General features: G+C 34.1%; 2 protein-coding genes across 2 annotated transcripts; both read right to left on the bottom strand.

Annotated features, from left to right (window-relative positions):
* Nucleotides 1-5,707: 5,707 nt before the first annotated feature.
* LOC133814725 (uncharacterized) lies at nt 5,708-8,225 on the bottom strand. Its single transcript, XM_062247652.1, has 6 exons — nt 8,012-8,225; nt 7,636-7,886; nt 6,577-6,914; nt 6,362-6,467; nt 6,234-6,245; nt 5,708-5,800 (listed from the first exon to the last, which is right to left on the bottom strand). The coding sequence occupies exons 1-6, from the start codon at nt 8,223-8,225 to the stop codon at nt 5,708-5,710; spliced, it is 1,014 nt and encodes a 337-aa protein (XP_062103636.1).
* Nucleotides 8,226-11,447: 3,222 nt separating this feature from the next.
* On the bottom strand, nt 11,448-12,341 carry LOC133814719 (uncharacterized). The gene has a single exon (XM_062247646.1). The coding sequence runs from the start codon at nt 12,339-12,341 to the stop codon at nt 11,448-11,450; it is 894 nt and encodes a 297-aa protein (XP_062103630.1).
* Between the last annotated feature and the right edge of the window lie 2,302 nt (nt 12,342-14,643).

The raw sequence follows: 14,643 nt of genomic DNA, 5'->3' as shown, positions 1-14,643 counted from the left end.
GTACTGAAGTGTGCGTGTTTCGATATTCCAAAGAAACAAAATGTGGTATATTTTATAGTCCTAAAGATAACAAAACGTTTGTATCTACAAATGCTATTTTTCTGCAACATGACTATATAAATAACCACAAACCTCAAAGTAAATTCATACTTGAGGAATTGGTCTCAAATAAACAATACCAATCACCAACAATGGGAAGAGAAAAATGTGTTTGTATTAAATGATCAAATCAAAGGTACGCAGTGTAATATATGGACCCATTTTAATAAATATTAATACCAGTCAGGATCATACACATATATAAATATTAAATCACATACAAATAGATCAGGGATTACCTCTTGTAGCTTATCAAGTGTCATTGAGTATTTTTGTATAAATCAACGATCCTCCTATACAGTGTTCTGAGATCTCACACCCTGATCTTCCAAACCAATCCTCAAACACACAAGGATGTGTGTGGGCATGTAGGATTCAAAAGGTTGATTTATCTAACTCCCTAGATGTACTCAACACATGAGATCTAGAGAGTTTTGACAGAGAGAAGGTTTAGAATAGTTTTCAGGATTAGAGAAAAACTATCGCTTTGGTCTATCTTTTTGTTTTTTTTAAATAATAATCAAGTCCCTTTCTGAAAGTCACGTACTATCAGACTCATAAAGATATTTAATTGTAGCGCCCTAATTTCTCATAGATTACCGAGAACACAGTGTTGGGTCATAATTCATAAATATTTCTCTTTTATTGAATAAAAACTAAAAAATAAAATAAATACATGGATCCATGGTTTTACAAAAATAAAATAACTGTCTTTAACACAAAAATGAGCAACATTTAAGTAAAACTTTAAAATAATATGCTTTTATAAAAATAGGCCCACTTGATCTTCCTCGACTATATGGTCTCGACGAGTACATCACGAAGCTCTTAGCTCCCTACTTGCCACCGCCCTTTCTATCCTTAATTGCCTGAAATAACAACATCATAAGGAGTGAACTTCTAAGCCCAGTCAGGAAAATACAAAAAAAAGTTAGTCATATAATCAAACATAACATAAATTCACAATAGTCATTCAAACACAAAACTCTAGGTCATATCATAGCTTAAGTCATAATTCTACATCATAATCTAAGTCATAAATCATAAATCATACTCTAAGTCATAAGTCATAGGTCATAAGTCATAGATCATAGATCATAAATCATAAGTCATAAGTTATACTCATAATCATAACTATGAGTCATAAGTAATAAACATAATCATAACTATGGGTCATAATAACAAGTCAGATATAATAAAAAGATAAGTGTTTATACAGGGGTGGCGATTAAGCCCCAAACATAAGTCTGTCATACACTGGACATCACTTAGGTCCATCATAAAGTTTTGGCAACCGAGCCCACCGGACATAGTCCGTCATACATCATTGGACACCTTAGGTCCAGACACACTTACCCCTTTATTGTACCTGAAATGTTAGGTCATACAAACATAAACTATATCATAAACTACATAAACTAAGTCATAATACTAAACTACCTAATTTTCCTTACTAAAAACCGGAATATTGGAGACAAGAGCGAGATTGGGAACTCCTAAAACTAAACATAAGAAAACCATAAGTTTCCTAAAGAAAAATAAGATGAAAAGAATATCTAAACCATCGATAAAAGAACTTATCGAAAACCTTATGTTTCAAAGGAATTGAACACCTAACCAAAAGTCACTATCACAAGTTAGGATTTGAAGAAAAATGAAAGAATAATAGAAACTATAGGAACTAAACCTAAAGATAATGAATACCTTGGATAGATTAGAACCTCGAACATCGAAAATCACACAAAAACTTACTTCCCAAGTGTTTATAAAAGATTTAAATTTGAAAGCTTTAACCCCAAAACCCTAGTGTTTCTCTCTAGAACGAACTTAGAAGCTTGGAGGCTCTGAAATGTGCTTGAATGATGAATAGAATGGCTGAGTGAAGTGTAATGCCCCGAATTCTCCAATGATGTTTAATGGCGGGATTGGTAGGCTGGGAGGGCCATACTTGTTTAATTATGCCATTAAATGATATTATGCATGTATATATGAATTATATTATAATATGATGTTAAATGCATGCATGTGGGTCCACGTTTTAATTACAGGGGTGCGATGGTAATTTGGCCCGTTGAGGGTATAATTGTATGATTGTATGCATGTCGATGATATATGATGAGACCACATTATAATGTGGGTTGGTTCGAGCTATTCGACATGAGACGATCTTGGAATATTGGTTAGCGGTTTAGTCACAACAGGTTTAAGACCAAGGCTTGGGTTGAGTCTCGGGGTGATTTTAATGATTAGAGAATTACCGAGTATTAAAGGGTAACAGGATGTGAATTATTGGTGTTTGAGATTATTGAGAATAGCGGGAATTGGAGAGCGTTAATTATGATTAACGGGATAGGAGGAGAGTACCAAATATGCCCTTGGGAGCCTTTAGAAACTATTAATTGACCTAGGGGTAAAATGGACATTTCACCCCTAGGATAGATAAACATGTTGTTGGCTAAAAGAAGATAGTGAAAAACAGAGCATGTTTAAGAGTTCTCCCGTACCTTCTTCTCTTCACCTTTCTTTGTGGTTTTTGAACCAATCTTGAGGATTATAGCTTGGGAAGCAAGCCTTGGGAGTTTGGGAGAGTGTTCCTACATTGAAGAGCATCATAAGCTGAGCTTTGGGTAAGTTTCTAACCATAGATTTCTCTGGTTTGCCCTGTTTTGGCTTTGTTTGGCAGCTGAGATTTCTAGGGTGAATTCTTGGTTTTGTTGGGAGTTTTGGCTAGGGTTCCTATGCTTGTAATGTTTGGGATGTGTTAGGATGATTTTTGGGTTCATTTGGCATCAAGAATGGGATTTGGAAGCTTGGGAATCGGGTTAGAATCGAAGGAGTTGAAGAAGGTCGGTTCAGGGGAGATTTGGTCTGGAGGTAGCGCTATAGCGCCCACCTTAGGGCGCTACAGCGCTCCTCAAGAAGCTTTTTGGCATGTTGGTGGTTCTGAGTTTAGCACTGGGGCGCTAGGGGTTGAGCGCTGTAGCACTACCCTGTTCCTTCTAAGTCCCGTTTTGAGTGTTTTTAAGGGTTTTTGATTTGGGGTTTCAATCCTTAAGGCCCGGGATCGAATCTACTCACCGTGTGGGCATGTTTCAAGGTCCCGAGAGTGGTGCTTAGGTTAAGACCCTATCTATGTTGATTCTCATTAATGGAGGTAATACTTGGTTGTGATTAGGTAACCGCTAAGGAACTAAAAGATCGATCGTTCTCAGGGGTCGTCCTTACTATACTTCTCGCTCGAACCTGAGGTAAGAGAACTGCACCCTATGTATATGTGACATGCGAGTTTGGTATTGAGGCACGTTGATTGATAAATGTGGACATAGATTGCATATTAAATGCTAGTGCATATTGATTATCTGTGTATGGCACTGACTAGTCAGGGACACTGACCTAAGAGTCAGAAACGGCATAAGCTTCCTGAACGCAGGGCCGAATGAAGATTAGATCTAATCGATATCAGCGTTGAATGGATATATGGCATTAATGCTAGACCAACTCTAAGGTCGATGAACTTATAAGTGCTTGGCTAGTCTAAGACTAGTTATTCAGAGCCAGGGCATATGGCCCCGGTGACTGTCTGTCACATGGCTAGGGAATGCTGTTCCATAGTTATGACTCTAGAGTCATGAGGAAGGTTATGTTGGTGACTAATCACCATGAACCTATCCTGTTAAAGCTAGTGAAATGCTCACTTATCTGTTAAGCCCTGGTGACCCTATCGTCACATGGTTGGAGGGTGCTGTCCCCATATTGGTGACTTTTGCCACTGTCACCTATTTGTTTGGACTGTTGGTCCTAAATGATTATTACGGTCATTGTTGATATTATATCATGTTTTATTATGCTTTTCTTGCTGGGCCTTGGCTCACTGGTGCTATGTGGTGGAGGTAAAGGGAAAGAAAAGCTCACCCAGCCTTGAGTGGAGAGCTTAGGTGGTGATGTGTACATATGCGGCCGCTTGACCACCACGGCCAAGGCGTTCTCAGAGGAACTAGGGGGTTTACCCTGTGTTTGCCGCTTAGGTCGACGGAGTTGTGAATTTGAATCAGTAATGACTATTTTGTACTGAGAACAACTTGTAAATGTTTTGATTAGCTCTGCAGAGCAGTTTGTAAAGAAAATATCCATTCCCTTTTTATTAGTTTTTCACCTTAACCTGTTAATTACACTTAGAGCACGTTTTTTACCAAAGGACTCGGGTAACGGGTCGAATTTCCGGTCCATCGTTCACCGTAACTGTTCTGGGGTAACCATGGCGTTACATGAAGGGTCCTATTTATAGAGTTCTAGGAGTGAAAATAACTCCCATTTCAATGAATAAATAAATGATTAAAAACGAATAAATTTGAATTATCTGTTCAACAGATGCCCAGAACTAGGTCAAAGACGTTCCAGAACGAGTCAAGGTTGTTGAGGGCTATTTCTAGTTCATAATTTTACGAACAACTCAAATATGGCCACTGGAGCCGATATATCGCTTAGGGTAGGCGATATATCATCCCTACCATGATCTCGAGGGTTCGTCATTTCGTTCGTACGAAGTCGACGTGTTTTCCATATCAATTATAAGCGATATATCGTCCCTTATAGCTGCGATATATCGGCATACGCTGATATTTCAAACACGTTTTTGCATATTTCAGGATAATTGAAATTGATTAAAACTACTTTGACTGAGTAAAACGTGATCCTAACATATAATGGAAGGTTCTAGAGCTTCTAGATCTTTCTTTTAATTAAACTATTCATCAAAAATACTTAAATCCTTAATAAACATACATGTGACAAGTGTCACGTTCTTAAAAATTCTTTCTAAACCTTAGGTTATAATAAATAATATTCTTAGGACTATATTCATTAATCAAACCTTATGATTAAATTAATATTTCTAAACCATAGGTTAAACTTATAAAATCCATAACTATTTATATGAGTTTCTAACTAAATCCTAGCTTTGACCAATATCCACAAAAACTAAAACTCTACTGCTACTGCTGCTGCTGCTGCTACCACTACTACCACTACTACAAAAATTGACATGGGACGATGATTTTAAACCGTCGTATGGACTCTCATACGTCGGTTCTAATACTGTCGTCCCATGCAATATCATGTCATGTAAAGCATAAGACGATAGTTGAAATAAAAGTGTCATCTCATGCCATGCATGAGATGATGGTTCCTATACAAATGTTGTCTCTTGTGGTACATGAGACGACAATTTCTGTGCAAGCGTCATCCACTGTAATAAATGAGACGATAGTTCCTACTAAAGTGTCATCTTCCTGTAGTACATGAGATGACAATTTATGTGCAAGCATCGTCCCCTGCAATACATAAGACGACAGGTTCGTGGAGACCGACGTCCCATGTAAAATATGAGAATTTTTTCATTTCTCTATTTTCAACCACTATATTCATTCATAATTTCCTATGTAATTACAACATAGTTCAGACATAATCAATAGGCACACAAAATCAATAGAACTCAGTATGTTCCAAATCTAAAAATTACAATATCAAAATATACACTTGGAATAACTATGTAAGTGCTAACTAAATACTACAATTAGTATATTTTTTAATTATGATTTCAAAAGTGACTCTAGCTATGACTCATCCGCTCAAGAAGCTTGGCTGCCCATTCATTTCGACTTTCATTAATTTCGCCAAGTGTATATGTATTCTTTCCACCACACTACAAAACACAAAATAAAAAACTAAGTCAGAAATTAAATCCAATAAAATTGTAGTTCAATAATAATAAATACACTTACATTACTAGTTAGCCATCATATTGGTGTCTCATTCAAGCAATAGTCCTTCATCATCCTTATGATATAAAAGCCACACTCTACTGACAATGTTTGACGAGGGCAATTGACTATTTTCCACTTGTAATTTTTTTCATTCCTTCCTGTCTTTCGCTTAATGTGTGAAGAGACACTATATATACATCAATATGAAGAGCATATTAATTTTTTATTTCCATATCAAATAACCATATTATATTCTAAAATGAGTTTCAAATGTATTACTTGTTGATAAGGTTCTTCAAATCATTTGGAGGAGATTTTCAAAGTGGATCAAGATAGTAACATGTATGGTAATCTGGATCAATGATCACTAACATCCAGTGACGTCTGCATTTAAAACAAAGTTATTAAAATAAACATCATAAGGTATAAGTAAAATTAATATTAAATGAAAATTTTACTTATAAGAAATGGTATGGAATTAACCAAGTTTGACCCATTACTGTGTTATTGATACGCTCTGAGATAATTTCAGCCTGATTATCCATATTTGTCCCAATTCTCAATGACCACGATGGCTCAATGAAACCAAAAAAGTGTGATATCTCTCTATCATACAACTCGGAATATATTATACCACATACATGAAAGTTAATGATATTATAGTTATACTTAAAATGTAACTAAAATATATAATGTTTATTAATTTAAAATTTACTTGATATAGAATGAAATGCAAGACGCGCCGATTTCTTCCATAAGTCCAAATTGTACTATATTCTCATGTGAGATATAGAAGGTATATTGTTCGCCCATAATATTGGTCTCCATAAGAATGTCAATCATGAATCTTGGTTCTACGTACTTAACTGAACCCAGAAGTATCTTCAAAAACATGGGAAGTCCAGTGGGAACCTTGAAGATAATCGGTGACTTATTAGCCATACTTGATCCTGCCTCTTCTTGAGTAGTGGGAAGATGTTGTGGAGGATGTTTTAGGTCTTGTGTTGGCGGACAAGCTGCTGAAATCCTCTTTCTCTTTAGTCTCTTGGGTTCCTTCACAATTAACATAGAAAAGTTAGATAAAAAAAATCACAAAATACATTCAATTTTCTATCAATGAAAATGGTTGTCCAAAATTGATCTCTTCCTTTCATATATACATGTATAAATATATATATAATATTCTTCATGGAGGGCTATAATTCTTTTAGTTGTAGTAGGTGAGAACAAATGTATTAAAAAATGTAAGGATTTAGGAGTGTGAACATATATGGTTGTACATGGGAGGCATAACCACGCCAAGACCAAGAAATGGTCATTAAGAAAATAAAAATAAAAGCCAATTTATCACAGAATTGAACATATTATATTTATATTTATCCATTGTCAATGCCATGGGAAAGAATTATAGATATTAATATTATACTTGTAATAATACATATATATGGGGTATGTATATAATGAGAAAGGAAATTTGAAAATATCGCAAAAGAGAAGTTTCTAACACACTATTTTATTATCTGTCTGCAGCAGCACTTGCAATTTATAGGTTGTATTTCAACCAAAACCAATAATGTAAATATATAATCTAAGAGACTAATTAAGTATGCTATGTCAATTCCTTTGGCACATGGCTCCTCACCAGTACCACACCATATATTTCTTTGTCAAAATCCCCATCTATTACACAATTTGCACTCTCTCTCTATCTCCATGAAATTAAACATTTATGGATCTTTCAAGATGAAAAATTTTACAGCACACTAAAAGTTACCTGTTCATGATCATAAGTAATAATCAGATGCGATGGCCAAGCAACATAACTGTTGACCGCATGAACCACAAGAGTCATCTCATCCCCAACTGAGACAGGTAGTTTTGCACTCCCATCTAGACATCTATCAACAACCACGCGATAGTTACCAGGTGCTAAACTTTTCCCATGTACATTGCCTTTGGTAGCCACCACCTGTCCAAGAGCCACAACATCACCACCTTGCCCAATGTATAATTTGCACTTAACATCTTTGTGCAATGATGTTATAGTTAGTATAAGTTAAATAATCATTTCTTAAAAAATATAAGAGAATTTACCTTCAGTGGCACGGGATGAATAGAAGGTGAATGTGTAGGTGTCTCATACAAAGTACTAGTGTGAACAGGTGCCTCAACTTCTGGAGTAGTGTCCATCAGTACCTCAACTTCTGGAGTAGTGTTAATTGGTGCCTCAACATCTGGAGTAATGTCCATCGGTGCCTCAATTTCTGGAGCAGTGTCAATTGGTGCCTCAACTTCTATGGTATTGACTCTAGAATGGCTACCAAAGCTAGAATGACTACAAAAGTTAGCTTGCATATGTGCCATCTAGGTTGATAATTCTTCAAGCTTGGACATGAACGATTCTTTCAACTTTTCAATCTCTTCCCTATGTCGTATGTTGGATTGTCGTTCAAACTCAATTTGTTTTTTCTGCAAGCCTCTTAGACCCCCCCCCCCCCCCCCAACAGGCTTATGAAAGTAGTCTCTTTGTGTGACACCTCGACTTTTGCCTCAAACTCAACCGGGGTGCTCAGCAGTACCTAACACTTGTGCTAGGAGGTCATTTTTTCTAATTTCAATCAGTTTGCCCTCTTTTATTTGCTCAAGCATGTCTTCCTGTACAAAATTTAATCAATTATATGTTTGTTACTAAAATATAAAACAATTACCAAAATTCATTTAACATTTTACGACTTACGATGGCCTCTCCCTTGACGTCACGCTCGGTGACATAGTTGCCAAAAGAATCTTTTCTGGCCTCCTTCCAAAGTATAGATCGATCTATTTGCTCTGCTGTGCCCCACTTAACTTGCTGCATGTAATAGAATTAGGTCAATTTTAACATCAAATGAAGAAAACATAAAATCAGGCATAATACGTTCCATATATGTACTTATTAAATCAGCTTCCAATTCAGTATAACTATGGCGTGAAGTCCTATGAGGGTATTGTAAATTATTACGCCTTTCTTGTTGTAATTTTCTAAAATCTTGAAACTCTTTGGATGTCCTTCTCTTGACAAATTCTTTCCAATATGTTTCTTCTATATGATAGCTTGGTGGAGGTTTATCGAGACCACGAGGGTTTGCTTCCAAAAGAGATGGGTCATTAAGGTCATGCTGTTGATCGTCATCATGCACTTTGTCTCTTGGTTGTGAAGCAAGCACTATTGAGCATCTTGATGAAGTAGGATCCTCAACATAAAACACTTGTTTAGCATGACTTTCCATTATAAATGAGTCTTTTTTATGTCCGATTTTATTCAAATCAACTTTAATGAAACCTAACTTTTCTTTCTCCACGCTGTTTTTGCTGTTTACCCAATCACACTTGAACATTGGCATCCTAAATTCACGATAATCAAGCTCCCATATTTCTTAGATGACACCATAAAATTTCATCTCACCATATATAGGGTTCTTGTCACGTGCACTAGAGACTTGCAAGGTTTGAGCTACAATACTTACACCACTATTTTGGGTGACCTTAACATCATCACGAGCTTTAGTGTTGAACCTACAACCATTAATTATAAACACATCGTGCTTAATTGCCAATCGAGTCAGACCTAATGAAAGCCATCTCAAAGTTTCGGTAACTTCATGTAACTCATCGGTCAACTCTTTCTGAATCTACATTAATGAATAATACCTTAATTACATTTTGCAAACAATCGTTAAAAATGGTTTATATTGGAGTTTTCATTTTAAAGTAAAATATCACCTTATCAAGAAACCAATGTCGAAAGGTACGATGATGCTCATCTTGAATCTGCTTTCTAGATTTTGTTCGATTTTCCTTATTTAGATATTGCAAATGTTCTCTGTATTGAATAATATTGTTACTACAACATAATAATCACTAAAAATATTTGTTTAAGTTAAGAAAATTAATTTAAATAATGTACTTACTCTATATAAGGTTGAACCTCAACTGTATTCTCCAAGACATTTGGATGAGCAACCTCCCAATCTTATTTTTCCATTAAAGTAGGTTTTCCATTGTTGATACCCTTATTTTCTACAACTCCCTCTCTTGCCCTTATTGGAATTCCAATTGAGTCAACATTGACCATATACTCAGAACAAAATTGAACTGCTTCTTCAGCTATATAAGATTCAACTATACAAACCTCTGGACGACTTCGATTTCACACATAACCCTTGTAAGCTTTCATCAACCTCTCGAAAGGGTACATCCATCGAAAACAAACCAGCCCACACAAGGTGACTTCTCTAACTAGATGAACTGCCAAATGAACCATTATATCAAAGAAAGATGGAGGAAAATATTATTCGAACAAGCACAAAGTCTTCACAATTTATTTTTGAATAACCTCCAACTTTGATACGTCAATAACTTTAGAGCAAAGGGCATTAAAGAAGAAACACATTCTGGTTATAGCATTTCTCACGGGGTTTTCTAATAAGCCTCGAATAGCTATTGGAAGCATTTGTTGCATTAACACATGACAGTCATGAGACTTTAGACCCTATAGTCTACAATCTTTCAAGGAAACTAAATTTCGAATATTCGATGAAAAACAATCTGGCACCTTAATCTTTGCCAATGTTTCACAAAATTGGTGTTTCTCATCTTTTTTTAATGTGTACCATGCTGGAGGTAAATATGTTCGATTCTCTTCTTCTTTAGGAGCCAGCTCTTTTTTTGATACAGACATTAGAACGAGATCACGACGAGCAGATATACTATCTTTAGTTTTTCCAGGAATATTGAGTAAAGTTCCTATCAAACTATCACATATGTTTTTCTCAATATGCATGACATCGAGATTGTGTCTGACTAACAAATGTCTCCAATACTCCAATTAAAAAAAAATTGATTTCTTTTTCCAACATGTAGTATTAAAAGAATCATCATTGCTCACTTGATGTTTCTTGCTACGTTTTCGTTTCTTACTCATCTTACTTTTACCCTTTGATTTGACCCTACTTAATGTCTTCATATTTTTCGGTATTTGTGACTAGTTTTCCAAATCTATTATTTATCAAATGAGTCTCTTCATAAATCTCTTCACCAGTCATTATTGGTGGAGGTCCTCGTAGTTCTTGCTTACCATTAAAGGCTTTCATTTGATTACGAAGATAAAGCTCCAGGTAGAAACCTTCTATGCCCCATGTAACAAGTCTTTTTACAAAACTTCAATCTTGTTGCACTTGTTTGTTCCCCACATATTGGATATCCTTTATAACCCTTAACATAACACCCTGACAAGTTTCCATAAGCTGGAAAATCATTAATTGTCCATAAAAGTAACCCTCTCAGTATAAAACTTTCTTCACTAAAAGAATCATACCAATCCACTCCATCCCATGACTACTTTAAATCATCTATCAAAGGTGCCAAATAGGCGTCTATATCATTTCCAGGTTGTTTACTTCCTGAAATTAACAAAGTCAGCATTGTGAATCTTCTTTTCATGCAAAGGTGAGGAGGGAGGTTGTAAATACATAATATCACTGGCCAGCAACTGTAAGATGAGCTCATATTTCTAAATGGATTGATGCCATCAGCTGAAAGACTAGATCAAAGATTCCTAGGATCCTTTTTTATTACAGGCCATTTCTCATCGATAGTTTTCCAAGCTAATGAATCTGCTGGATGTTGTAGTTTATCATCTTTGATCCTTCCATCCTCATGCCATCTTCTACTTTTAGCATGTTCTGGATTCCGAAACAAACGTATAAATCTTGGTATCGGTGGAAAATACCATAATACTTTAGCTGGAATCCCTTTCTTACCTTCTTTACCTCTCTTCCATCTCGATGTCTTGCACGTAGGGCACCTGGTTGCATTTTCTAAATTGTTGCTGTATAAAACACAATCATTAGGACAGGCATGTATCTTTTTATAATCCATTCCTAAAGTGCATAGAGTTTTTTTTGCCTCATAAAGGGAAGAAGGCATCTCATTGTCTTTTGGTAAAATCTCCTTCGTCAAATCAAGCAAGTTTGTGAAACTTATGTCACTCCAACCACTACTAGCTTTTAAATTGTATAATTTTACCAAAACAACCAACTTTGACATACGTGACCCTCGAAAAATTGGTTTCTCTGCATCTCCTAAGAACTTTACAAATTCTTCTGGCCTATCCACAAATCGATCATCTACATCTCTCACCATGTCTATAGGGTCATCAAACACTTGAGAAAATTCTTTATTTTCATTGTGTACTTTGGGGGTAGACTCAACTTGTTCTCCATGCCATATCCACTTAACATAAGTTTTGTCTATTCCATTGAAATACAAATTATTTTTTATTTCCTTTATATCCAATTTTTTCAAATTAGAACATTTTTGACATGGACAATGAACTCTCTTTGGATCCACTGTATTTTTCAAGGCTATTTCAATAAAGCTCTCAACTCCATCTTCATATTCTTTTGATAACATATCTTTCGCCATCCAACTCCTACTCATTTTTTTAAAATTTGGGCGAAACCTCTTTTATAAGTTTGACTAAAACCTTCTTGCACGCATAAAATTCCCAGGACACATGTTCAATTACAACATATCAACATAATGATCATCAACTAATTTAATAATTAGGCCTCATCTCCCCTATATATATTTTATAAAAACTTCCTCCACACAGAAAATTCCCAGAACAATACATAATATAATAAAGTATTAAAAGTAAAATTCCCAAAACCATACATAATGTGCACCTTAAATAAAATCAAAAGTAAATTCATAGTTTAGTAAACTTACAAAAAGAATGCTAGTTTTATTCTTCTATGCCTAAACCAATCTTCAATACAAGTTTTTGTCTCTCAACCTAACTATATTAAACATGAACCATAAATTAGATGTTACAAATAATTCAACTATATAAGTTATTTTATGTATAGCTAAAATGGATATTCTATAAACACTTCCACCCATTGTAGAAAAAAAATCACAAGTAATAAAAGAAAGTATGTTACAACAGTCATACAATTTATCCATCATTAAAACCATGTCTTATCACATAAGACTGTTGTTTTGAATGTGCTAAAATAAAGAAATTACTACAACAATATACTTGTGGCATTACATTAATAAATAGACAAGTGCTTCAATATATTTTTTATAATAAATTATATAACCCATTTTTTGTACTAATAAAACAGTATTATTGTACACTTTATAATAACACATTTTCTACATTCTATAAAAATAGTTTGCATAACACAATTTTATGCTTATAAGAGTTTGAATTATTATAATATATTAGTTTTGATAACACTTATAATTTTTCTTTATTGTAGTATCATTAAAGCAGTAAGCATCTACACAACATAATGCTATAACAAGCACAAACAGAGCCAAAAATACAAGTTTGATATCATCAAATAACTAACTTAGATTTTCCATTAAAATAACAATAAACTTAGGTTCACAAGAACATGTTAACTCGTCTTCCAAAATAATAATACCAAATAAAAATAAGAAATACAATTTTTAGATCTAAAATCTCTCCTCCATACATATAATCCAAACTCTCTCAGATAAAATGGTAGAAACATGGATTAATGCATTAAGAATCTTTTGAACATGGAATTGACCTCATTTCTTGAATGTCTGAGAAACAAAAAGAAAAATCACATCAAGTGAGCTAGTGAATAATTAACAGTTTTTCTTAGAACAATAACTAAAGGTCACTTGAAACAACTGAGAAATGTAACATAGAACCTGCCAGATTAATAATGTAGCAATGAGAAGAAAGAAAATGTAAATACATATGGTAATAGTAATCATATTAATCTACTCACAACCATTAAAGATTCTAGGAAAATTTAAGTAAAACAACTTTTAAAGACAAGGAAAGTCAGAACACTAAACCAATTCTCATTCTCTTACTTTTTATATGGTTCTCACTTCTAATCTAATTTTAGTCTCTTAAAGATGCCATTGCAAAAGGATATGCATGCATATACAAACCTGAGGTAGTAGCAGATGAGAGACGAAACTTAGTCACTGAATTAACTATAGTAGCTGTCATGACAAAAAACAAAGTACATTACAACCAAACCAAATAAAGTAACACATAACAAAAGGCATCAAAGATAGCAAACAGAAAAAATAGAAAAAGAAAAAAGGAAAATTTCCATCATAAAAAATCAGCTAAACTTCATTTGTTTTTCAAAGGAATACCATGTGAAAGTATATTTTTTTCTAACTCAATATGATGTGGTTTCAATTAGTTTTGCATCAAGAAATGATAGTAGGAAAAAAGAAAGATGATTTATATGTAAAAGTTGGCCTATAAAACAAATTTAGTTCACTCATACAAAGCCTTACAATTTTATTCAATCAAGTTATTCACAATCACATAGCTTGAAAAAGATATATATATATATATATATAAACTGAAGAAATATACCCCAAACCAAATATGAAAAATCTTGTTTCTTTTATGGTATATAAATATATGGATGATTTTTTAACAAATATATGCATAAAGCTTAATAACACGACTAATCATGTCTTCGTATAATTCAATTCAATTGAAATTGGTGATGTCTAAAGAAAGATGGCTTTTATCTATTACATATCAAAAAAATATATGCTAAAACCATCTCATATAAAAATAAAATACAAAATAAACTACGTATTTAACACCCACATAATCATGTAGATGTTCAAGAAATTTGTTATAAATATTGATATTAATAAGTCTTGCAACCTCTAATTCCAAAAAGTGCATTTATACATATATATACTCAAATGTGACGGAGAA

Source organism: Humulus lupulus, chromosome 1 (assembly GCF_963169125.1).
Source record: "Humulus lupulus chromosome 1, drHumLupu1.1, whole genome shotgun sequence".
Lineage (NCBI taxonomy): Eukaryota > Viridiplantae > Streptophyta > Magnoliopsida > Rosales > Cannabaceae > Humulus > Humulus lupulus.
The sequence above is the reverse complement of the archived record's forward strand: the minus strand, read 5'-3'. Positions and strand labels throughout refer to the sequence as shown.

Excerpts from the sequence above, each read along its gene's own strand:
- LOC133814725 (XM_062247652.1), bottom strand. The coding sequence starts at position 8,225 with ATGGCACATATGCAAGCTAACTTTTGTAGTCATTCTAGCTTTGGTAGC. Across the intron at positions 7,887-8,011 it reads TGAGGCACCTGTTCACACTA|ATGTTAAGTGCAAATTATAC; the intron begins GTACTTTGTATG and ends CATTGCACAAAG. Across the intron at positions 6,468-6,576 it reads TGCATTTCATTCTATATCAA|AGAGATATCACACTTTTTTG; the intron begins GTAAATTTTAAA and ends GTTGTATGATAG.
- LOC133814719 (XM_062247646.1), bottom strand. The coding sequence starts at position 12,341 with ATGAGTAGGAGTTGGATGGCGAAAGATATGTTATCAAAAGAATATGAA.